The sequence below is a fragment of the Chiloscyllium punctatum genome, chromosome 1 (genome assembly GCF_047496795.1).
Source record: "Chiloscyllium punctatum isolate Juve2018m chromosome 1, sChiPun1.3, whole genome shotgun sequence".
In the NCBI taxonomy this organism is placed as follows: Eukaryota; Metazoa; Chordata; class Chondrichthyes; order Orectolobiformes; family Hemiscylliidae; genus Chiloscyllium; species Chiloscyllium punctatum.
In genome coordinates this window covers 129,487,550-129,513,208 of record NC_092739.1, presented here as the reverse complement: position 1 = coordinate 129,513,208, position 25,659 = coordinate 129,487,550, and the positions used below count along the sequence as shown (strand labels likewise).

At 39.4% G+C, this 25,659-nt stretch overlaps 1 protein-coding gene across 14 annotated transcripts in view; it reads right to left on the bottom strand.

Annotated features, from left to right (window-relative positions):
• The window catches only part of LOC140479798 (transcription factor 4-like), a 607,832-nt gene that overhangs the window by 67,880 nt on the left and 514,293 nt on the right, over nt 1–25,659 (bottom strand). For all 14 annotated transcript variants that reach the window (XM_072574019.1, XM_072573999.1, XM_072574047.1 and 11 more), the window contains 2 exons: nt 12,223–12,328; nt 4,637–4,770 (listed from right to left, as the gene is read on the bottom strand). In XM_072574019.1, coding sequence (XP_072430120.1) covers nt 4,637–4,770; nt 12,223–12,328 — 240 coding nt within the window. The remainder of the gene's footprint in view (nt 1–4,636; nt 4,771–12,222; nt 12,329–25,659) is intronic.

Below are 25,659 nucleotides of genomic sequence, written 5' to 3'. Positions count from 1 at the left end.
TTTTACTTTCAACGCAAAAGATAGCAAAACTATAAAAGATGTAGGAAGGTTATAAAAGGTAGGAGAGAATGAAATCAACAAGTGATGATACCAGGGTATGACTTTCCTAACATCGGATAATTGCAAGGAGAAGAACATGAGAAGGAAGAAGTCTGGGTGGGAAAGATTCTACATTTCAATCAAACCTTTACACAAAAACTCTACCACTTGAAGCCTCATTTCTGAATCCCACATGATGAGATAAGCCCTTGATTAGACAGTTATCAACAGTCCACTAGAATTGTAATGTAGTTTTCACTGAAATTTTGTTTTTTGTTAAAATAACTTTACAGATTTTGTTAATAGAAGAGCAGAGCATGTTAGTTTTCATTTCATTTTAGGAATCTCTAAAATCAACGTTCCTCAGCCAAATGGCCTCTTACTTCCTCTCCTCCATTTGTGTGTTTTTTTAAAACAGTATGCTCGCTAGGCACAGAGCAGAGATTGAAAACACTAGATTTTTCCACGCCAAGCAGCCCACCCAAATAGAAGCTCATGAGCTTACGAAAAAAAAATCTGTATTTGATTTACAAAAAATATAAATTAAGCCATTATTTACAACGAAGCATAAGGAAATAAAAAAAACTTTTCAGAACTTTTGGATTTTTAAAAATTAAATGCACATTTTAGTTAATGGTTACATTTCATCAGGTCTATGGAGTATATATGATCTGCTTAATATTTTAACGCTTTAACACGAGAAATAGATTGGCACTCCTTTTGTACTTACTTTGATTTTGTTTTTCCAATAGAGCAACCCTAAAAGGTGAGGACCTATACTGTACGTTCTAAAGGTAAAAGCCCATAGAAGAAAATGTCAGGCAAATCAAGCAGAGTTGGTTAGTGATATCACTGTAAATTTTAAAAATGTTTTAATTAAATGAGGAAAGTGCATTAGGAGATACTAATGAAGAAATATTTTGAGTGACAAGATGTACAGACATGTGCCCCTGTGTATACATACATTTCTTTCCTAACAAGGGAACCATTTAAAATAAGAGTCACACCCAGTTTACCAGACTGTTCATGTTATGTGTCATCAAAGCATTAAGATGGTTCCATGCAAACAGATACCATGAAACTGCATATTTGTTATTTTTAGCAGGTGAAATCTATGAAAAGATTATAGATTCTCAAATTGTCATTAATAAGTCAATAGATCCTAGAAGATGCTGTATGTAAGAGTTAGCGTGGAGGCACTTCCACTGTATTTGAAAGATCATTGTGATAATTTTAGACATTGTAAGTGGAAGTGTGATTATTTTCAATGTAAGCTACTTTTATTTTAGTAAACCTGTTAAGATATGTTGATTTCAGTTCCTCAGTGGGTTAATGCATCAGGTAAAACAGAAAAGTTACATTCCATTTTTGAGGGATATGCGCATCAGGAGCACTTATTGCCCATACCGAATTCCTAGAATTCCTACTACATGGAAGCAAGTCATTCAGCCCATTGAATTCACACCCACCCTCTGAACAGCATCCTACCCAGACCAACCACATCTCTACAGATCCACATTTCCGATGGCCAATGCACCTCGCCTGCACATCTTTGGACTGTGGGAAGAAACTGGAGCACCGGAAGGAAAGCCACGCAGACATGGGAAGAATGTGCAAATTCCACACTGACAGTTGCCAGAGGCTGGAATTAAACCCGGGTCCCTGGCGCTGTCAGACAGTACAGTTAACCACTGAGGCACCAGGCCTCCATAAGGCATAGGTGAGGACTGTTTCATTATCTGAGGTGTACTGAATGGAACTGAACATTGTGGAATTGCGACATAGCTTCTTCATTTCTGACCTTATGGTGAATGGAAGGTCATTGATGAAATAGTTGAAGATGATTAGGGATAGGACACAAACCTAAAGGACCCCTGCAACAGCATCCTGTGAATATACAAGACTACCATTTCACTTCTGTGTAAGATGCGATTCCAATCAATGGAAAACTTGAGCCCTGATTCACATCAATTTTTGTTGTATTAAGATTTCTTATGATGCAATGTTAAATGCTGCCTTGATGTCAAGGGTGGTCACTCGTACATCATTTTTATAATTCAGTGCTTCTTTCCAAGTTTGGGTAAAGGTTGTAAAGAGGTCTGGAGCTAAGTAATCCTGATGAAACCAAAACATAGCAATAATGAGCAGGTTAAATGACTAAGTGGCACTTGTTGGCATTGTCTACTACACCTTCCATCCTTTGCTAAAGAAAAAGTGCAGATTGATAGGCTGGCAATTGACTACTTTCATGTCTATGATGTAAAAACTGGATGTAGCTAGACTGTACAGATTTGATCTGATCTGCTGGTTATGGAGTTGCTTTGTTCCTTCAATCACATGCTGCCTCCAGTTAGTAATAGGCAGGCAGTCCCTGCAGTATAGCATCATGTTGGTAACTCATTATTAGGTATGCTTGCTGTTTCTTCTGATGTGCAGTCCCACAGCTTTAAATGAACTGGCATCAATTCCTCAGCTTGACAGTAATGGTAGTGTATGGGATCTGTCAGGCTATGAGGCTACAAATTGTGGTGGCATATATTCTGCTGCTACTGATGGCTCACAGAATGTCATGGATGTACAGTTTTGATCAGCTGGATCTGCCTTCTATCAAATTTAGAATGGTGCTATTGCCACAAAAGGCTGTTCTCAGTGTGAAGATGGGACTGAGATGTGGTAAGTCTAACCAATATTGCATTGTGCAGATGATCTGTGAAAGGTAAATCGTTGAGGAGGAGGTAAAACAGACTTTTTCCATCTTCTTTTCTCACTTGTTCTCTCATCAACCGCTATTCGTCAAGTCTGGCATACGTGTATATATATTCCTTAAAATCTCAGCCAGCAGTGATTGCAATGTGGCAGATAAAGGAAGCAAAGGGAGATCTCTAATGTCAGCTGGAGACCCCATAACGTCTCTTCTTGGAAGGCTAACAAATTAAATACCATTCAGAGATAGGAGGCTGGGCTGCAAGGTGACTGTCACCAGGGCCCTCTACTTCCCATTGTCAGACCCCTCAATCAGAGAGTGTCTTTCACCTGTACCCAGAAGCCTCAAGTAATAGAATTTGTTTTGGGAGTATCCTGCGTGGTGAGACACTTCAGTCTGCTACTGGGTTAATACTAGAGGTGGTGGAAATGTGTCCTTAAATGGTGTTAATTGCTGTGTGTACAGTATTGATACATCACTGCAGTAAGGGTGGAAAGTGTTATCGGTAGTTTCCTAGTCCATGTCTGACCTGATCCAATAAGGTTCTCTGGGGTTTGGAGTCAATGTTGAAAGCTCCGACACCACTGCGCAACAAATGTTTAATGTGTTTTGCCACCTCTATTGGATCAGTCCTGCTTGTGGAACATGACATATTCAGGGATGGTAATGAGACATTGGCTGAAATACATAAGACGTAGGCCATTCAGCCCACTGAATTTGATATACTATTCAATGAGAACATGGCTGACTTGATAATCTGATTATGCCAGATTTTTTGTTCATTTTTCCGTGGGAGAGCTCTCCCAACTTTAATACAAGTCCCCATTTGTTAGGTGGACTTTATATGGTTGACTGGGGTGGGTGGGCTTTTATTGTACCATGTTTAGGCTGAACCCCGGTGATCTATTCAATTTTACTTTTAGTATGATTTTCTATCAGTGTTCAGAGGGATGTAGTTCATCAACAACATCGCTATGGATCTGAATTCACATGTTGGGGTAAGAATAGCAGATTTCCTTCCTTGAAGAATATTTGTGAAGCAATAGAGTTTTAAATGGCCATCTAGCAGTTTCACAATTCCCGTTATTGCAGAGAGTATTGAAACCCATTTCTATTTTTAACTGAATTTAAACTGCCTGGGTCTCATGGTGGGACCTGAACCTGTGTGTCTCTGGAGGAATCTTCCAGGCCTCTGAAGGAAAGGACCAGCAACATAAACAGTATAGTCAGTTTACGTTGTGCTGATCTCAGTTAAAGCTGCAACATTAGTACAGTAAATGGTCACAGCACTGCTACTATATGGGCTGGGGGACAAAATAGCTGGAACACAAAGGCACAGGGCTTGACTACATTGCTGTCAGTGGTTGAGTAGTCATCTATACAGCAGCCACATAAATATTGGGCACATGGAGAAAATACCCTCATTGCAGCAACTCAGTTTGCTCAGTGCATGAAAGCACAAGAATGCAATGTGCAAAAAACAAAAAAAAAATTGCAGTTTCCAAATGTACAAGAATGATAATTAAATAACTTTTAATACATAACAAATTATATGCAGCTTAATATAAGAAATGTCAGGATGGATATTTTTGTTTCTCTTCTTCAGAACTGTTTCTTTCCTCTTTCAGAACTGTTCTAAAGATGATTCACTAGACCCAAAATGTTAACTCTGCTTTCTGCCCACAGTTAGGGCCAGACCTGCTGAGTTTCCCCAGCAATTTCTGTTTGTGCTTCTGATTTCCAGCATCCACAGTTCTTTGGGCTTTTATTTAAACCAAATTTCTATTATTTGAATAACAATATGAGGTTGAACAGGTTAAATTGATGGGCGGGAATCAACAATATTAAAGAAAGATGCCAGTGGGCTGTTGGCACACAAGATGTCACTATTACCAGGCGCTCGTGAGGGTGCAGACTGCAGTAACTGCTGGACTGTGGAGTGTGGGAGGAGTTTCCCAACATTCCTCCATAACCGGGCTGATTCATTCCACCAGAGGAAGTCCATGGATCGGAATTGTGGTGCCCATCTGGAAAGGAAGGTCAGGTTACATTAAGTCTTTCAGAAAAGAAAACGCTCACAAAAAACATTCTTAAGTGAACATTCCTGCTGATTATTTGATTGCAACTATTTGGTTGGTAATGAACCCTTAATTAAAATGGGCCATTAAATTGGAACTACAAGACTACCTCTCAGCAACATTCATCTGTGGAATTCTTCTTGATTTAAACAAAGAAAAATGAAGAACAGAAGCTCAGCCAAAAGAATAATAGAAATAATCACAAAGAAAAGGGAAGTTTGCATGGCAGGTATAAAGGTTAAAGTTAATTCATCTGATTAGTACCAATCTGGCTCAGAATACAAGAGCTGTAGCTGGAAGTGGAGTCAACAGGCAAAAGCAAACTGCATGCATACTTATACCAGGTCCCAAAATCTGTGTGCATCTTCCTTCCTTTCAGATTTTTAAAAATTCAGTCATGCGATGTGGATGTTGCTGGCTGGGCCAGCATTTATTGTCCATCTCTTGTTACCCTTGGGAAGGTGCTCATGAGCTGCCTTCTTGAACTGTAAAAGCCTAACTGCTGTAGGTAGACCCACCATGCCATTAGGGTGGGAATTCCAGGCTTCTGGTCCCGCAACACTGATGGAAACGTTTAATTTTTCTCCCACAATGTCTTGCAAACTCAAAGTTTTGCTGCACGCCCCCATTGGTGATCATGCCTTGAGCTGTCTACGCCCTAAGGGCTTGAACTCCCTCCCTCCTACGTTTTTTGTTTTCGTTACATTCTTGCTAATAGCCAACTCCTTCAATCAAACTTGATACCAGCTCTAATACTGTGTGTCGAGCCATCACACTATCTGAGTGCTCTTTTGAAACACCTTAAAAATCAATATAAAAGCATGATGTAAGTGTAGGCTGTTACAAAATTAAATGGTAGTTATTTTTTATTCCAATTTAATACTTTTGAGTTAGAATATTTGTAATAATTAATACGATACTGAGAACTGCTTGCTTTCCTCATCCTTTTTACGTTAAATCTAGAAAGATGGTGTCAAACAAATCTCCTCTAGCCTCCCAGTCCAGGGAAGGTCGATTTCCTAAATCCATTTTCTACTCTTAATTTCTGGATCTCTGTCACAACAGGGTGGAACTCAGAATCACAGTGAGTTGTTGCAGCACAAAAGTAAGCCATTTAGCCCATCATTTATGTATCAGCTCTCTGTACACGTAATTCACCTAGTGTCATTCTCCAACATCTTCCCTGTAACACTACACATGCCTACTTTTGAGGTAACAGCCTAATTCCATTTCAAATGCATCAATTAAACCTGCCTCCTCCATAATCTCAGGCATAACTTTCCAGAACCTAACCACCAGCTGCATGAAAATGTTTCTTGTGTTTGTATTGCTACTTCTTACAATTACTTCAAATCTGTGCCCTCTCATTCTCATTTATATACATGATTTGGATGTGAACATAGGAGGTATGGTTAGTAAGTTTGCAGATGACACCGAAGGAGGTTACCTCAAAAGTACAACAGGACCTTGATCAGACAGGCCGAGGATTGGCAATGAAGTTTAATTTAGATTAGATTAGATTAGATTAGATTCCCTACAGTGTGGAAACAGGCCCTTAGGCCCAACCAGTCCACACCAACCCTCCGAAGAGTAACCCACCCAGACTCCTTTCCCTCTGACTTATGCACCTAACACCATGGAAAATTTAGCATGGTCAATTCACCTGACCTGCACATCTTTGGATTGTGGGAGGAAACCAGAGCACTCTGAGGAAGCCCATGCAGACATGGGGAGAATGTGCAAACTCCACACAGACAGTCGCCCGAGGCTAGAATTGAACCTGGGACCCTGGTGCTGTGAGGCAGCAGTGCTAACCACTGTGCCACCATGCAAATGTGAAGTGCTGCATTTTGGAAAGGCAAATCAGGGCAGCAATTATACACTTAATGGTAAAGTCCCGGGGCGTGTTACCGAGTAAAGAGACCTTGGAATCTAAGTTCATATTCCTTAAAAGTGGAGTCAGAGGTAGACAGAATAGTGAAGAAATCATTTGGTATGCTTTCCTTTATTGGTCAATGCATTGAGTGTAGGAGTTGGGAGGTCAATTTGCGGCCATACAGGACATTGGTGAGACCACTTTTGGAATACTGCATGCAATTCTGGTCTCCCTGCTATGGGAAAGATATTAGATTAGATTAGATTAGATTCCCTACAGATGTGTGAAACTTGAAAGGGTTCAGAAAAGATCTACAAGGATGTTGCCAGGGTTGGAGGATTTGTACTATAGGGAGAGGCTTAATAGGCTGGGGCTGTTTTCGCTGGAGTTTCAGAGGCAGAAGAGCGACCTTACAGAGGTTTATAAAATTATGAGGGGCTTGGATAGGGTGAATAGTCCAAGGTCTTTTTCCCCAGGGTTGGGGAGTTCTACCCTAGATTGTATAGGTTTAAGGTGTAAGGGAGAAGATTGAAAAGGGACCTAAGCAACAATGTTTTCATGCAGAGGATGGTGCATGTATAGAACGAACTGCCAGCGAAAGTGGTGGAGGTTGGTACATCAACATTTAAAACCCATATACCTGGATGGGTACATGAATAGGAAGGGTTGTGAGGGACATGGGCTAAATGCTGGAAAATGGCACTAAATCTATTTAGGATACCTAGTTGGCATGAATGAGTTGAACTCAAGGGTCTGTTTCCTTGTTGCACAACTCTACAACTCTCTGACAAATCAGTTCATGGGTGGGAACGGATGCTCCCGATCCATACTCTGTCCAGACAGAATGAGTTTGAATACGTTTAAAATATCTCCTCTCTGCCTTTTTCTCTCCAAATAAAACAGATTGAATTTCATTATTCTGAAGTTTCTCTTCCCTGGAACTATTCTCGAGAAACTTCTCTGCATTTTCTTCAATGCCTTCACATCTTTCCGAAAGTGAGACACTCAGAGCTGAATTAGATTTTCCAACTGAGCTCAGACTAGTGTCGTATATAAGTTTTATGTAACCTCCTTGCTCCTGTAAACTAAGCCGCTATTAACAAAACCTAGGAAACGTTATGCTTTATTAACTGCTCTCTTAACCTGCCCATCACCTTTCAGTAAATTATGCATTTATAAACTCAGTTCTCAGCGAAGAAACACAGGATTTAGAATTTCTCGAGGCAATGATCATGTTACAAGGCTAGCAATCCAGAACACCAGATGAATGCTCTGGGGACATGAGTTCAAATCCCACCCTAGCAAATGTGGACATTTGAATTCAATAAAAATGTGGAATCAAAGGTTGGTGATCACATAGTTTGCGTTAAATGTAAAAAAAATTATTTCACCAATCTCCTTTAGGGAAAGAAATCTGTTATCCTTACGTGGTCTGGCTGACATGTAACTCTAGACCCATGTAATGTGGCAGACTCCGAACTGATCTCTGGTCAATTAAAGGATGGACAGTAAATGCCGCTATCAAGTCAAGTAAGTCACTTCACATTTTCGATTTGAACTGCATCTGCCAGCTTTCTGCCCACTCACCAACTTGTCAATGCCCTTTTGTGGCTATAAACTATCCTTCGTGTAGTTCACAATTCTTCCAAGTTTCTGCCATCCAGGGATTTTGAAATTATGCCCTCTACACCAAAGACTTGTTCATTAAATACATATCAGAGAAAGTAAAGGTCCACAATGATACCTTGGGAACTCCACTATAAATCTTCCCCTGTGTAAAAACATTCAACATACACTATTTTTTTGCTTCCTGTCAGTTAATCCATAATCCATTTGCCACTGTCTGTTTTATTCTATGAGCTATAACTTTTACAAGTCTATCATGTGGCATTGTAAGATGTATCATTTAGTAGACATGGCAATCACATTAACAGCATTGCCTTCATCAACTCCCACTATTCCTTCTTCAAAATACTCCAGGAAATTACCTCAACATTTTTTTTTTCAGTAAATTTGTCTGGCTTGCCTTAATCAATCCACATTTTCCCATGTTAATTTTGCACTGAAAATTAGTGTTTGTAGATTTTATTTCTTTTCTCAGCAATGAAATCAACTAAATGACCTGTAGTGGCTAGATTTATCTTTACACTCATCTTTGAATAAAGTTGTAACATATTCCGGCACTACCCTTACATCTAAAGACTGCAAAATTATGGCCAAGATCTCCATAATTTCTGTTCACTTCTCTCAGTATCCTTGGATGTATCTCTTCCTGACCTGGTGCTTTATTAGCTTTATCAATGACCAAAACCATAATAAAGAGGGAATGTTTAGAGTACAAGAGAAATATAAAAATAGGTAAGAGCTCCTACAAATATTCAAAGGAGAAAAAACATAAGATGGTGATGGCTGATCCTATTGACAGCTGATCCTGGAGAATTAATAATGGAGAATAAGGAAAAGGCAGATGAACTGAACAGATATTTTGCATCAGTCTTCATGATAGAGGACTGAAGTAACATCCTGGAAACAGCAATTAACCTGGAAGTGGTAGGGCAAGAGATTACTTAGGAAAATCAAAATTACCAGAAAAGTGATCCTGGGTAAATTGTTGGAGTATGGACTGGCAAGTGCAGGTTCAGATGGACATCAATCTAAAGTCTTTTTTTAAAAAAGTGGATAATGATATAATTGATGCATTAATTCTAATTTTCCAGAACTCTTGATTCAGGCACCAGCCCATTAGATTGAAAGATAGCGAATGTAACCCCTTTACTCAAATAAAATGGAAACAGAAAGCACGCTAATTAGTTTAATATATGTCACAGGGAAAATCTTAGATGCTATTATTAAGGAAGTTCCAGCAGGTACCTGGATCATTTCAAAGTTACCAGGCAAAGTTAACATGGCTTTGTGAAAGGAACATCATGTTTGACCAATCTCTTGGAGTTCTTTGAGGAGGTAATGCATGCTGGGATAGAAGGTTCTAGTGGCCAGATTGTCAAATGTCTTCTGGAAATCCAAGTACAAAGTGCATACCAAATGTCATTAGAGAATATATAAGCTCATTCCATAGGGGGTAGTATTTTGGCTTAGATAAAAGATTAGCTGGCTAAAATGAAGCAGATAGGAATAAATGTTGCTTTTATAAGTTAGCAAGATGTAATAAGTGGTGTGCTATAAACAGTTGTGCATAGGATCTTGACTGTTTTTAATTTATATAAATGGATTAGATGAAGGGACAGAAGGCAAATTTGCTGGTGACAAAGATGGCAGAAATGTAAACTGTGAAGAGAACACGATGTTGATACAAAAAGATATAGATAGGTTAAAAGAGTTAGCAAAGATGCGGTGGCATAAGAAGAAAAATATGAAATGGTCCATTTTGGCAGGAAGAATGAAAAAAAAGCAACATATTGTGTAAATGGCAAGAGACTGCAGGGGTCTGGGCGTCTGCGTGCACACAAAGCTACAAACAAGGAACAAGATTCGGCTATTCAGCAGTTTGAACCTTCTCCACCATTCAACAAGATCACTGCCTATCTGATTTTAACTTCAACTCTACATTTCCGATAATCTTTCATTCCCTTGGCAACCACAAATCTATGCCTTTTGAAGGTAATTTCTTCTGAAGGTAAAACCTTCAGAAAAGAAAAGGTTTTCCTCACCTCTGTTTCAAATGGACAATCGCTTATTTTTAAATTATGAATTACAAAATATTACTGCTCCTCGGATGCTGCCTGAACTGCTGTGCTTTTCCAGCACCACTCTAATCTAGACTCTGGTTTCCAGCATCTGCAGCCCTCGTTTTTACCTACAAAATATTAGCATGCAAGTACAGCAAGTAATTGGGAAAGCTATTAGAATATTCTTACTTATTATGAGGGGAATGGAATACAGAGGCAGAGAGGAGGTGTTTCATGCAGTATCTAAACAGTATTACTCAAGTTACTTAAGGATGGATGTAAATGCAGTGGAGGCAGTTCAAAAAAGGTTTCCTAGACTGATACCTGAAATGGGGGGCAATTGTCCCATGGGGAAAGATTGGAGAGGTTAGACCTGTACGTGCTGGAGAAACAGGTGACCTGACTGAAATGTAAAAGATCTTGATGGGTTTGATGTGAAAAGACAGTTTCTGACAATCTCCATAATTTCTATTCACTTCTCTCAGTATTAACCTTTCTTTTCTCTACGGACATCAATGAATTGTTTCAGCAAGAATATTCAGATTGGTATCTTGACCAGCCCTCTCTGCCATTTAAAAGGCATCTGAGGTGGTAAGGTAAGGACTGGCGCTGTACAGGATTATTTAAAGTACAGAATCCCTACAGTGTGGAAACAGGCCAATCGGCCCAACAAGTCTATACCAAATCTCCGAAAAGCACCCCACCCCATCTCACCCCCCGCCCTCCCCCAACCTATCGCTGTAGCCCCTCATTTCCCATGGCTAATCCACCTAACCTACACATTCCTGGACACTATGGGCAATTTAGAATTGCCAATCCACCTAACCTGCACATCTTTGGACTATGGGATGAAACTGGAGCACCTGGAAGAAACCCACACAGACACAGGGAGAATGTGCAAACTTCATGTAGACAGTCACGCAAGGCTGAAATTGAAACCGGGTCCTTGGTGCTGTGAGACAGCAGTGCCAACCACTAAGTCATCGTGTCACCCATAGGACATTTGTGCTAATGGAGATTAAGGGCTGAATTTTCCCATTGGAAGTGGAAATTGGGAGGCAAGGTGAAATTGGGTCAGAAACCCATCTCCATCATGTCATGAGGTGTACAGAGTTGGCAAAGGTTGGTGAGTAAAATTTCATTACTGCTCAGTAAGCTTTGTCCAAATTTTTACTTTTGGCATGAACATAAAACTGTTTCAGTGCTGTCACCTGTCTTCCACGAGGCTGCAGCTGGCCAGTTTCAGAGTGCTCTCACTGGCTGCCTCTCGTGTGAAAATCTTGGAAGGTCAGATGGCAAGCTTTTAACGAGCTCCCAAATGATCTCAAACCATCCAATTAACAAGGTGGGTGACTTCACCTTCCTGCCCGCATGCCCTGTCCTGCTCCTGCCCTCAGAAAAGTCACTAGAGTCAGGGATAAGAGACAGGAGACCTACACAGAAACTGCCCGCACTATCTTTTGTTTGAACTTCTCATCTATCTCGATTTAGGACTGGGAAATCCTGACCTAACTTTTATTTGGTGCTAGTCTGCATACACCTGAAATATTTCCATAATAAAATCAGCTTCAGTAATGCAAGTGTTTTTCTGAAGAGTTCAGCCGCAAAACCAAACCGGTTCACAATTAGGAATAGAATGCTGTATGGCTCATTCATATTCTCCATTGTCAGGTTGATGGATGAACAACATCGCGGATGGGATGGGAGTGGGTTAAGAAGCAGATACATTCATAGGCAAATTTCAAGTTATCTTTCCTCATATTCACCCAATATAATGAGTAAATCAAAAAAGTATTTCTTCACCCCATCATTCAACTGTACTGGCTCACATCCACTTACCCTGCATGAAGAATGAACTGGGAAATGTGCTTGTAGGTGGCTTGGAGGAAGGGTAGCCAGGAGAGTCCCTATTATAATCGGCAGCACTTGCTGATGGGGCATACACCTGCAAAAATAAAAAGCAAAGTTTTATCTTTTGTTACAGAAAATATAAAAATACATAAAGTGATTTTTCAATAATGAACCAGTCAGACTGTTTACAAGGATGTTTACAAATCAACTCTTAGATGGAAGAAGTACTTCAAATGACCACTGAGAAATGGCAAGAGGCTTGTGGGAACACCATAAAATAGACGTAGCATCGACACATCCCACCTTACTCTCCATACTAAATGTGTGGTGGCTTTGGTCATGCAACCTTTTTGGTTTATTGCTGCTTCAACCTTACAACCATATTCATGACACAAAAGCAAATCAAGTCTTTTAAAAATGTAAGCGCTGGAAATGTGTGGTCAACGGTTGGAAAGAGGAAGGTTTGTTTCCATTCTGTGTCAGATCCAAGATCAGAATACCAGTGGTCAGGACCTCAACCTCTATACAGGACTATCAAAGAAAAGAAAGCCACATATTCCACTGACCTTACCCAAGCAGTAAATTACAACAAAAAATCTCTCACAACATGCTAGTCTATCTTCATCTTTCAGAGACTGAATAAATCTGCTGAGCCATACTGTTTATCTCTGTTTAACACAGGAACTATATTTTCCTCACAGGTCAGGAATTTAAAAGCTTTGAACTGCATTTGAGGTTCAGATCATATTAATAACCAGCCCTTATAATTTGTTGCTGTCAGTTGAACCTACTGATTGGATTACTTTCTGGACTCTTCCTGAAAAGCACTCTCTTTGATATAAACTAACAAGATTACCTCATGCCAATTGCCAGGCACTAATTTCTTAATTATGCATAAAACACAACATATATTTAACAAATAGTATATCAACATACTGCCAAAAGGAGCATTCAAGAAATGGTAAATCATTTCTCCATTTGCAACTGTGGTATTTCCTTACCCCCTCACCTTAGTAAGCTGATTTTATTCTTGAAAGAAACATTTGTTTACATTTAAAACTTGTGCTTCTAAACCAGCTGGTCCCACCACTCTAAGTCGAGGACCTGATAATGTAAGCTTATTGCACTGTCAATACACCATGTGCTATTGGGCTAACTAGGCCAAAATCAAGACAGTCAAGGTCACACCATCAGAATAACTGAACTTGTTTATATTGAAAATGTGGAGTAGTGACTCCACTCAAAATCTGTGACCTCTAGGATGCAAAAGCAATCCAAAATACAGCAGGCAAAAAATAAATTAATATTGGTCACAGTTAGTTAGAAATGGGGAAATATATACAGGTTTTACTCAACACCTCCATATAAGTTGAAAATTTGTGGAGTTCTTTCACTAACTAAATGCTTCCACATTTCATTGACTGAATTTTAAATACCCTTCACTGAACACAAAAAAAACTGAAAACCTGAAACAGAACCAGCTTTAAGTACTCGTCAGGCCAGGCAACATCTGTGAAGAGACAGGCAAAGTTAATCTTTTAGGTTGATGAGCTGAATCCTCTAATGAAACATTAATTCTGTTCTTCCTCCTTTCATGCTGCCAAGTCTGTTGTGTATTTCCATCATATTCTGTTTCTGTCTCTTGTTTTAACAAATTAGTTCCCAGAACATTCAAATCCTATAATGTGCAGTCTTATGAAGCTTGTTAGAACCCTGCTGCATGAAACTAAAAGCATCTTTGGCCACGATGTTGAGCAAAGAAAGTTTGGAATATTTGAGTCTGCATTAATAAATTGCTTGAGTGGAAAGAAAGCAGCAAATGCGAGAAAATAGATGATAATGATCAAATTTAAATTTATACCTAATTCAGTAATGTATTGATAAGAATGAAACCACTTTATAGGGTGTTTACAGGTATCATTTTTCATCACTGTAACACACTCGGCATGATGTTAAGATGCCAAAATGACATTGATTTAGGATACTCATGCATAAACTTGCACCACAAACACTGATCTGTAAGGCATTGCAATCCAACACATATGTACTGAATTAACTACTTTTGAGTTCATGGGTTCCAAAAATCAATTAACTGAGAGTAATGGCAACAGAAATAAGAAGTACTCAGTTACTTCAGTATGATTAAAATAATTAGAGAAATCTTAGAGATATACATGTTTATTATGCATTTGAGATTATAATAACCCAACAAGAGGAAGTGTAAATACTCTGTTCCCTTGATTGAAGGAAGTCAAATGTTTTATCGCTCAGTACAATGAGTAGTGTGGCAGAATCATTGTCATGTTTTAAGCAAGTACTTCCCAACTCATTCCTCTTACTACATGATGTGAAACCTTAGATACAATGACTCATTTGTGAGGTTCACTGTCCAATTATGACTAAAGAAAACAGACCAGAAAAAGGTCTCAGGTGTGGTCACTGGTTTATGTTGCACATCATCATCTCTTGGTCAACAGAAGAGGATCAAACTTTCTCAGGAATCTATGGACTAAAAGATAAAGGTCACCTTGATCATTATGTTTAGAATCATCATTACAATCCCAAAACATTATAAAGTTCTTCCCACTCAACCTGTGGATCTCTTCACAATGGTATGCTGTGTAAGTATAACTATTATCCTGGTCACCTTGATCATTATGCAATGATTTCAGCAAGAAAGTGTGGCTGTGTGTGCATGGATATTAGGTGAGTGAAGGATCAAGCTGAGTCTTAAGATCCTCAGGAATGGAGGACAAGGTGAGGTTCTCAAGAGAAGCTGGTATCACTTCAGCTGCATCAAAGCAAACAGCAACCAAGGAATATCCCTTAAAGAGGGAGAGAAATGCTCAAGTGTCATGTTGGCAAATTAGTTGGCGCACTGACAGCAGAATCAAAAAGGATGACTTGAAACATGTGAAACACCTAAAGAAAATCCATATTATGTTCTAAGTTAATAAAAAAGACTTTGGCCAGGACATGACTTGAAATTCCTAATCAAAGTTTTGACCTTGTGGTTGGATGCCACCAATTAAAATCCCAGAACATTATAAAATTCTTCCAACCCAACCTGTGAATCTCTTCACAATGGTATGCTGTGTAAATATAACTATTATCCTGGTGCCAACTGTAAGGTAAGTGGCAAAAGTAAAAGGGAAACGTTGTTAATTAATGCTTATAGAATGCATTCTGAATAAATTATAGACCACTGTTCAAGGAAAATATTAGCTTTAAATCTCTATTGAGCACCTGTAATCTAATATTAAGATGACAGAATGGGCACTTAAAGTTGTGTTACACAAGTTAGCTTTACGTGTGCCAGAAACTGGCATTAATTCCAGCTCTGCATCATAACGGCATTCACAAAAAAAAAGTGGAAATAATTCCAGGATGTGAAATTCATTCCAAATGAATCTTAACAAATGTGCAGGGGAAAGGAAAAGACGGACCATCTGTTTATTTAAAGGAGAACTGGTTTGTAAGTTCTCAGCTCTGGTCACAATCAAAGAAATTATATTCCCTCCAAAACCAGCAGTCCTCTGTATTTTTCTAATTCATGGGAGGGAGGGGAGATATTTCTGGAGGGCACCAGTTTGGATAATAAAACTAACATCCTGGACCAAGAAATGAGAGTACTCCTACACAAAACAATCTGAAAACAACAATTAGTCAACAGGACCATCTCTTTCTGATTAACCAGAATAAATCAATTATAGATACATTTCTGACCACGAGGGCTAAAACCCTTGTTCCATGCATTTGTTCTTCTAAATTTGGCCACTCTGAAGTCCCTCTGGTTGTCTTGCCTGTTTTTCACCATACTAAACTCTGCTGCTTATATCCTACTTTGCATCAAGTTGTGCTCACATAACACCATTCTTTTAAAAGCCGCTTCAATGATCTTTCTTGAAAAATAGGGAGCATTATAATTTTACGTTTTATGAGTATTCAAGCAAAAATGTTGGACCTCACTTCCCATCTCTGTCATAATTCTCATTTTCTCTCAATTTTCATTGCTCTAGCAATTACCTTAGCCTCTGGAATTTGCCATCTATCTCTCTCCAATTCTCTTTCTTTCATAAAGAATCTTGTGGAAACTCACATATATCCAGTATCTCCATACGCAGCTTGGTGATCAAGTTTTGTTAGATTATGTTCCTGTGAGGCACTTTGACATTTACTATATTACCACAGGTACATAAAGGATAAAGTAATGGAACGAGGAGGAGGAGGACTGATTCGGAACCAAAAAGGGTATTTTTTTGCATGGTGCAGCTTTGTTAATAAGGGTTCCGTGTGCAAAAACAGGGAAGTTTTGCTGAAACTGAAATTTAGCCTCACAGAGAGTACTGCATTCAGTTCACATTCAGAGATGTGAAGCCACTGGGATGAGAGCAGAACACATTCTCAAGAATGGTTGAGGAGCTTTAGTTATGAAGATAGATTGGAGAAGTTAAGGTTTTTTTCCCTTGGAGAAAGGAAGGTTGAGAGGAGAATTGATTGTCGTTTTGAAAGTCACGAAGGGGTCCGGGCAGAGTAAATTGGGACAAATTGCTCTCAGATATCTGCTGAAACCCCAGCACCCACATCATACTTAAAAGGCTGCTGTACAATCAATCAGTCAAGAGGAACAATGAAGCATTGCCCTCACTGGCAACCTAATGGCACAGCATCCACTCAGTCATGCTGCTCAAGGCACATAGTAGAATGGTTAAAGTATATTCAGCATTGAGAGAGACAGATTTTTAATTAGTGAGAGAATCAAGTGTTATAGGGATATGGCAGGAAAGAGGAGCTGAGGATCAGATCATCACTGAGATATCAATTCCAAGCACCAACACCTTGGTGCAATTCATCTTTGACCAGCATTTGAAGCTTACATATGTTCACTCTGCATGCATTGAGAATGTGGAAGAAATAATTGCAAATGAAATGCAGTTGAAGTGTGAAAATGTCTGGTTCATGTACCTGTCCCTTCCATGCCTGAGTGTGCAGAAGACATGGATCCCGCACCTTCACCTAAAGTAACACTCACACCTTGAGTATTGTCCCAGGAATTTTTCACTTCAGTTCACATCTAGAGAAAGTTCACGGTGAAGATCATCAGCCCTAGGTACATCCCACAGCCTCCATGTCCCTTTTCACCTTGTTTCATTCTGAGATTCTTCTGGTCATCAGCCCTGCACTCCCCTCACTCCTGTAACCACCTCCCTTGGACTGACATGTGGAGAGCCATCACATTGAACGGTCTCCCTGCCCCTTTAAATTCTGACACTGCTTACTGGCAACAAAGCCCTCCATCAATGTAGTGTATCATGCTCTCTGATGCTGTTCTGTGTATCTCCCATACACATTGAAGTCAGTCAGAGGTCCAGGATGAATCCAGTCCTGGGGTGAGGGAAGCACAATGAAAAGTCCCTACACATGTTGAACCAGACTCCTGACTACTGTGTTTGCAACTCCCTGACTGATGATATAGGATTTTCCTGATTTATGGCGGCCCACAAGGACTGATTGCTGCCTACTTCCCTGACTGAAGTTGGATAGATTCCATGACCTGTGCTTCACCCAATCAATCAACTGACCATGGCCAAGTTCCTGGAAATGTATGGACTGCGCCTGTGACTGATGATACTGAGTCCCTGACAGACAGCAACACTTTCCTCATTCCTGAAGAAGGGCTTATGCCCGAAACGTCGATTCTCCTGTTCCTTGGATGCTGCCTGACCTGCTGCGCTTTTCCAGCAACACATTTTTCAGCTCTGATCTCCAGCATCTGCGGTCCTCACTTTCTCCTCGAAGACAGCAACATCACCCTGACTGGACTGAGGTCTCAGCCCTAACCACTTTTCAACATGGTCACTTCAATGAATAATGGTCAGTGTACTTCTTGTACAGGCAGCTGGCACATTTTGTAGGTGTTACATTGACATCTTAATGAGCCAACTGCAAGACATCTATCCCACCCTGACAGATCCCTAGTCACAAACAGGACAAGCAGCCTGTCTGTGCAAAGGAACATGTCAAGATAGCAGCACTGGCGTTTGGCTTGAACACATCAATAGACATGACTCATCACAGCAAGGCAAGACATGGATACTGCAAGCATACAGATAGGCACGAAGTGAGTGAGTGCTGAAACAGCAAGCGAGCAGCTGGAGGTGCAGCTAATCCTTGTTGCTAAAGCTTCCTTGCAGCAACTTTTCAAAACTAGTTATAGTGCACCCTGTAGTGTAGCTCTGTGCTTCCTGAGTGACCTGCATGCGGATTGAAGAGGTGCCTTGAGGATCATGAATGTTGGTAAATGTTGGAGGTTACTGAAGAGGGTTACATGCAGCTGATACCGATGGATCATACCCAGAGATACTTTTTGAATTGAGCAACACGGAGATAGTGGTGAGGAAGTTGACAGGAACCTGCTTTGCCTTCCATATCGATAATTCTTGATGTATAGATTGCTCAGTGCTTTTGCTAAGATAGAAAGCTGAATATTAATGAGGCAAGTTGCCAGTAAAGCATTTAATAAGCTTTAATCTCTATTAGCAAGAAACTTGTCTCACTGGTCAGTACGTGTATAAAAGATGCAGTGAGTTGCATCAAAAAGGAATTCTGATGAAGAGTTAGATTCAAAATTTTACTTCAGTTTCTCTCTCCACATGTTGCCAGACCTTCTGAGTTTCTGCTTTTATGGCAGATCTCCAGTCGCCATAATACTTTGCTTTTACTGATCACAATTGACATTAGTTTGCAGAACAATGGTCATTAAAATTAGCATTTGCAGCCATTTTGTTACTGCAATGAAGTGAACTGGACACAGCTATTTGAAGGCAATCATCTTAACCATAGGGCGGCACGGTGGCACAGTGGTTAGCACTGCTGCCTCACAGCGCCAGAGACCCGGGTTCAATTCCCGCCTCAGGCGACTGACTGTGTGGAGTTTGCACATTCTCCCCGTGTCTGCGTGGGTTTCCTCCGGGTGCTCCGGTTTCCTCCCACAGTCCAAAGATGTGCAGGTCAGGTGAATTGGCTATGCTAAATTGCCCGTAGTGTTAGGTAAGGGGTAGATGTAGGGGTATGGGTGGGTTGCGCTTCGGCGGGGCGGTGTGGACTTGTTGGGCCGAAGGGCCTGTTTCCACACTAAGTAATCTAATCTAATCTAATCTTAACGCCATGAGACATCTTAAAGCAGCAACTGTTTCTCGATAGGGAGGCAGTGAGAAGCTTCCAAGATAGCTCCAGGCTACCAAGAACCACAACCTGCACTGCCCTGAAACTGGAAGAAGGGAACCTTTACTCAGTATCTGGACCTGCACTACTCAGGTATGTTTGGAGCAACTTCCAACTACTTAACTACAAAGATATGAAAACTGTGGAATCTGACTTCCAGTTTACACCATTTTCACTTACAAAAGAGGACCTTCAAGCAGGCCAGGCTTGCAATAATAGTCAAGGCTGACCTCACTTACATCGTCATACATAAATTTTATCCTTCCTTACTTTAAGTCTTTATGTCTAGTTTTTATCTAATAACCTCATTTTTACTCACATAACAGTGCTGTTGTAAAGTAAAGTAAACTAACCTTTTACCACACTTAAAATATAAAGTTGTGCTGTTGTCTTACTTTTAAAGTAAAGCACTTGAAACTTTTGGAGGATGTACAAATTCTTAGCTCACAGACTACTCTAAGATATGTCAATATCCTGTTAGTGCAGAATTAATATTGCTTCTGGACTTTTTTGAATGCATTGCAGTTTGACAATTCTTATTGATTTGAGAGAGTGCAAAAACATCCTGGGTTATAACGAAGTCATCTTACATTTGAAAATGGACACTTTTCTGCCTGTATTACCTTAAATTAATCAATGGGTTTCATTGTCGACAGCTTTCCGAGAATAAAAGCCTAGCAGTTACACAGAACACAAGCCACCAATCAAATTGTTAAATCAATTCATCTTCCACTAGAAAAGGCAGACCAAAACATAACCACATTCAGCCCTGGATCGCGTGTCTAAAAAGCTCATTTTGGAATAGGTGAAATCTAAAGGATTTTGAAAATTCCCACCAGTTAAAAAACAACTTAGAAAGGAGTCACAGAAGGCATAATCTTTCAAAAATGTTATTTCCTATCCCTAACTTTGACACTTGATGAAGGCAGTTCTTAAAATGACCCGGAAGACAAGTGAATTATTTTCATTAAAGTAATGTCTCGTAGGAGGAACAGAATTCAAAGGGAAAGTAGGATTGAAGGACGTTTGCAGGTTTAATTGGATAAAAGAATGGACAGTCTTAAAGACAAGGATAAGGATTTCAATTATATAGTGTGAAGGACAGAGAGGCATCAGAGTCTATTTGAATAGGACACAGAGTATGTGGAAAGTGGAAACCAGCAAAAGAAGTGTTTGCCTAGTTGTTTACAGATGTAACAGTGCCTTGTTATAGGGATTTAAAGGGAGTGTAGGTGGGATGACTTGGGTATGTTGGAACAGTGGATGTAGACCACCTCAGAGATACACAAGATACGAAGGCTAAACCCATCTCAGAGCCGAATAGAACGCCAAGGTTACAAACAATCTGCATCAGCCTGAGGCCAGGGAGGAAGGACAAAATCATTGGCAAGGGAACTGACTTTGTGGCAAGAGCTTTGGTCTTTCCAATGTTGAACTGCAGGAAGTTCTGACTCATGTCGTGCTGGAATTCAGACAAATAGTCTGACAGCAGAAAGCAATTTTGGGGAATATAAAAACTAGTATCATGAGCTTGTTTGCAGTAGTTGACCCATGCCTTAAAAAAAAACCCAATGAGAAGCAGTGTGCAAATAAGAGAAGATAATGAGTTAAAGTCAGATGTCAGATTCTTGAGTAAATCCAGAGGCAATGGTGAGGAGAAAAGTATTTGTTGTTGTTCCTTTTGCTGCAGTCAATTTAGTATGGGTGGCACCATGTACAGACAGAGCTGACAAACAGGAGAGGAAATGGAGGAGGATTTCACGGCCAATTGCATTAAACATTACAGAGTGGGTGAGAAGGGAGAATGCACCATTCATCTGGTGAATTCTCCGCAGCGACACCTCTATCACTATTTGCCAACCACTCACCACCCTTTTCTCAAACATTATTAAATGCAGTTCGCATTTACATTGGTATTCTTGCGTGTGTCCTGATAAATGCAAGACAAAACACTTCAACAAAATATGTCATTTCTTTCAGGAATACTCAAAATCTGTACTGCCAAATGACTAAATAGACATGAAGGTTGTTTTTTTCCTACATGTCCAAATATCCTTACATTACCAATTGTTTATTTTAATTTCCTAGAACCAATTCTGCCACTGCCTTCTTCCTCGTTCTATTTAAAAGATCTTGAAGACAAAATACTAATCTGGAAGTTGTTAGTTATCTGAACATATATCATTTAAAATGACATATAAAGTGAAATAATTGTTGAATAATTAGATCGTTTTATAATATCTAATCCCAGCTGCAGAAATGATGATTGTTATTGAATATAATAAGTTAGTAGAAACTAGAAGATTGCAGTAAATGTGCTTTATACTTTAAAATACCAATGTTTCGAAGCAAAGGTTAGCAGATTACATTCTTAGAATGTTCTGTTACACCAATGAGTTCTGTGTTTGGATAATCACAAGACTTGCGTTTTCTTTTGCAGCTGAGCACAGGAATACTCAAAGGTATTTTTAAAAAAACAGGAATACCAAATTGCAGAATTGTTAAGGGGGTTGTGGGGATGCTAAACAGATTCTTATTCACTCTTCCTTCCTCCTCTCCATGCAACCTTCTGCACATCTCCAAAACTGAAGAGCACTGCCAAATCACCCAAATGATAGAAACAGAGCACACAGAGTTCAATGCAGATGCTCGGGGGGTGTCGTTTACAATATCCATAAATATGAGTGAGAAACCAAACTAGTTCATAAAGGCAGAAATTTCCAAAATACATCACAAATTAACCTTTTGAGAACTATAGTACCACTTCAATACATGCATTACAGCAATAACGAGGTCATTAAAAAATTCAACAACACAACAGAATAATAAATTGAAATTGTTTTTCAACCAGCTTAGTCATGAACATTAATCCTTTCGTGTAAAAGTGTTTTAAATCAATGACGTCGCATGATTGGTGATGTTCATGAACCTATCAGTTAGTTCACTTTCACCTCTACTCTTCCTGACATAAATCACCTGAATTCCTTCGTTACATTGCTGTCCATCACTTTACTGGTTTATATTGAATAACCAACACCTTAAGGTCAAGAAGATGCTTCATTCTAATCAAGACAATTATGTAGCTTATACAGTATAAGGAATTAAAGACGCCTGAAAGTATAGACAGTAATGTAATTGTGGGTTCAGATGGTTTATATTAGAAATAACCAATCTGGAAGTAAACTACAGGCAATAACTTGAGGGGTAGATATATTCACAGGAATTCTGCTTTCTGTCTCCATCTCCTCAGTATTGGCAGCCAGACCCAATGTTCGGAAATTTATGTTCTAAACTGCTCTGACTTTGCATTGCCCTCTTCATCTCCTAGCTCTTTCTTTAATTTCTAACCAACGTTCCCTCCAATATTTCTTTGTTGAGCATTGCCAGTTTATTGCACCGCAGAGTGTGTTCAAGAGTTTTGTGGAGCCCATCTATTGCACTGTGCGATATCTGCCAGATTGCCGAGAGGCTGAACAACTTCAAGAGATCATTGCCAACCGAGCTTTTTACCATTTCTCACATTTTTTTTTCCTGGCACACAGAGAATTTAATCGATTACGCATGTAGAAAAGACAAAGTATAAATCCAAATTATGGCTTTCGTCCAGGATGTCAAAGAACCGAATGGCGACTGACCCCTCCCATCGATCGGACTGAAATCACAACACAATAACAGCCCAAGCATGAGCTGTGGTGCACGAGTCTCTCAAACATGTACACAAGGCAGCACTGATTTTGAGAGATGTGTCACTTAATTTAAACCCACAGCAAAGTAGACAGACTACAGATGAAAAGACAGGCTTACTCTTTGATTGCCTGCTTAAGCTGCATTTTTTGAAATACAAAATCAAATCCTACACAACGCCACCTTTCAACACATGCCAAATTTTCAGAAATAGCTCTCTGCAATTTTTTAAAGACTGCTTTTGAAGTGATGAATAGCAACTTCTGCAAAATCTACACAAAACATGACTACATCCAATTTTATCAGTGGAACTGCCATCACCTTGTAGATTTATTCAACATTCCGGAAAGTATGTGAAAGCTGAATTAAGTACTGTAGTAAGTTTGTTTTAACTTTGCAATTTCAGTGTATTTAGAACCCCTTCACTCCTCACCCCTATGCATTATTTAATAGCCTGGATAAGTTGGCAAACCTGTACCATGGGCTCTGCTGTGAATGCAGCTCCCTGACTTTAGTTAACACGGGTGTGAGGTGTCGCTATAGCCTGGCATAGTTTCAACACATTTTCTTCACAGCGGAACAGGATGATTGCAGCAGAATGACACAGAATTATCAGGCAATGGAGAGTAGATTTGACTATCTGCCATTTCTGGGTGTCAAACTCATGATCCATAATGCAAGTTGCAGATTTGATTTCTGCAATGCAACAGACAGGCAGTGCCCTCCTTTGCACGCTGATGTCAATGAACAACCAAATTAATTTTCACATCACAAGAGACTTAAGCAGGTAGCATTTTAACTGCACTTACCAAAAAGGTAAAAGTGATGGCCACATTTCAGTTGCTTGGTAATGGTATTGATCACAGAGATAAAAGGTAATGAATAAAGAACATGGTAAAATTAATTCATCATGGCACAGCATACAAAGAAACTAATTTGATAATTTTGTTTTTGGAGACAAAGCCTTTTCTGTTGAAGTTGAACGACCTTACTGTGATTTGTTCAATGCATTTGCTCTACCTGAATTGTCATGGATATTGCATTTACACTGCAGGTATAGGGAGAATGGCTATCACAGTAATGTACATCTTGTCTGCATGTGAAAAAGAACCACTTCAAATTAGATGTTTTGATGACTCGTTAAAAAAACAACAGAAGTTTAATATTAGGCTGGGTCTCCTGACACTCTTGAAAGTTTCACCATGGGCATGCATAAAGTACTGCACGTGCACGTTTGTGAAATGCCCTGCCACTAAAAAAAACATGGTAGTGCCAAAATAAGCAAAACAAATACAAGCAAACAGGATGGCATAACATCAACTAGCAGTACTGGCAGGGGTACTGCACATGCGTCTTTTACAGAGGCTTTTTCAGACAGATGAACAGTCGACTCAAGCGCTGAGGTTTTCATACTGAAATTGTCTATCACCATTGTGTAATCAAAATAAATTACTTGAAATGCGTCAATAGCCCCTTGCAGTTCTTAAAGTGTGTGCCACTCCTCATAAGCATATTAATCTAGTGAGCACTGATAGGTATTTAAAAAGGTATCACAGCGGACATTGTTCTGTCTTCACCTGATGTTAGTAGCTGCTTTTATGGGGAAATTTACTGAACAGTGTTTGGGAGCAGATAACCTGTCTGCCTTGGCCACTTTCCAGCTAAGGAAAAGTGTAGAACTTATAATTTAGAAAATACTGAAGATTAAACTTGAACCCTTTACAGTTTGAATGACTTAATAGTGAGGGGAGGAGCATGCAACAAAGGGTATGAGGATTTACTTACTAATCTTCCCTCAAGGAACTTTCTGCAACTCTTTATAGGATAAGAACCTTCTGAAGGATATCAGAAAACAGTTTTTAGCTGTTTTATGTTCCAGATGTCAAAGATTACCTTGTAATGATTTAATTTTGGTTTGTCCACATACCTATATATTGTGCAAATAAGATACAGCCTGGAGAATGGGAGATGGAAAGTTAAGTATTCTATGGAACTACAGATAGGTGAAAGGGTTACAAAAGTATAAAAATATTCTTGCTGATGATAACAAGCTATCTTTCAAGTTGCTTTGGCCAGCCATTACTTACAAGAACTAGGGCATTAACACAACTTGATGAACATTCACGAAACTAATAAAGTCAAATTTTGTTTGATAATGTTCTTGTGAAACATCCTGGGATGTACAACTACATTAAATGCACCACTGAAATGCAAGATCTGTTTTTTTTCCACCGAAACAATATCAGTTTATTTGCTAAACCTTATATTAATTTAATCTCATGGAATTCATCAGGTCATTTTTATGAACAGATTTTTATCTCGTTGGGTTTTGAATTCTTCTACTTAATCACAATGACCATATCACAGAAACGCTATGATAAGTTTCACTGCAGTAAGAGATCTGTAATCAGAAAGTCCGATGCAAGAGGCTTCACTTCACCATTATGGAGAGCATTCGTCCAAGCTTTCTAAATGGAACAAAAGGAGCTCCCAATATAAATACTTCTGAAAAACATC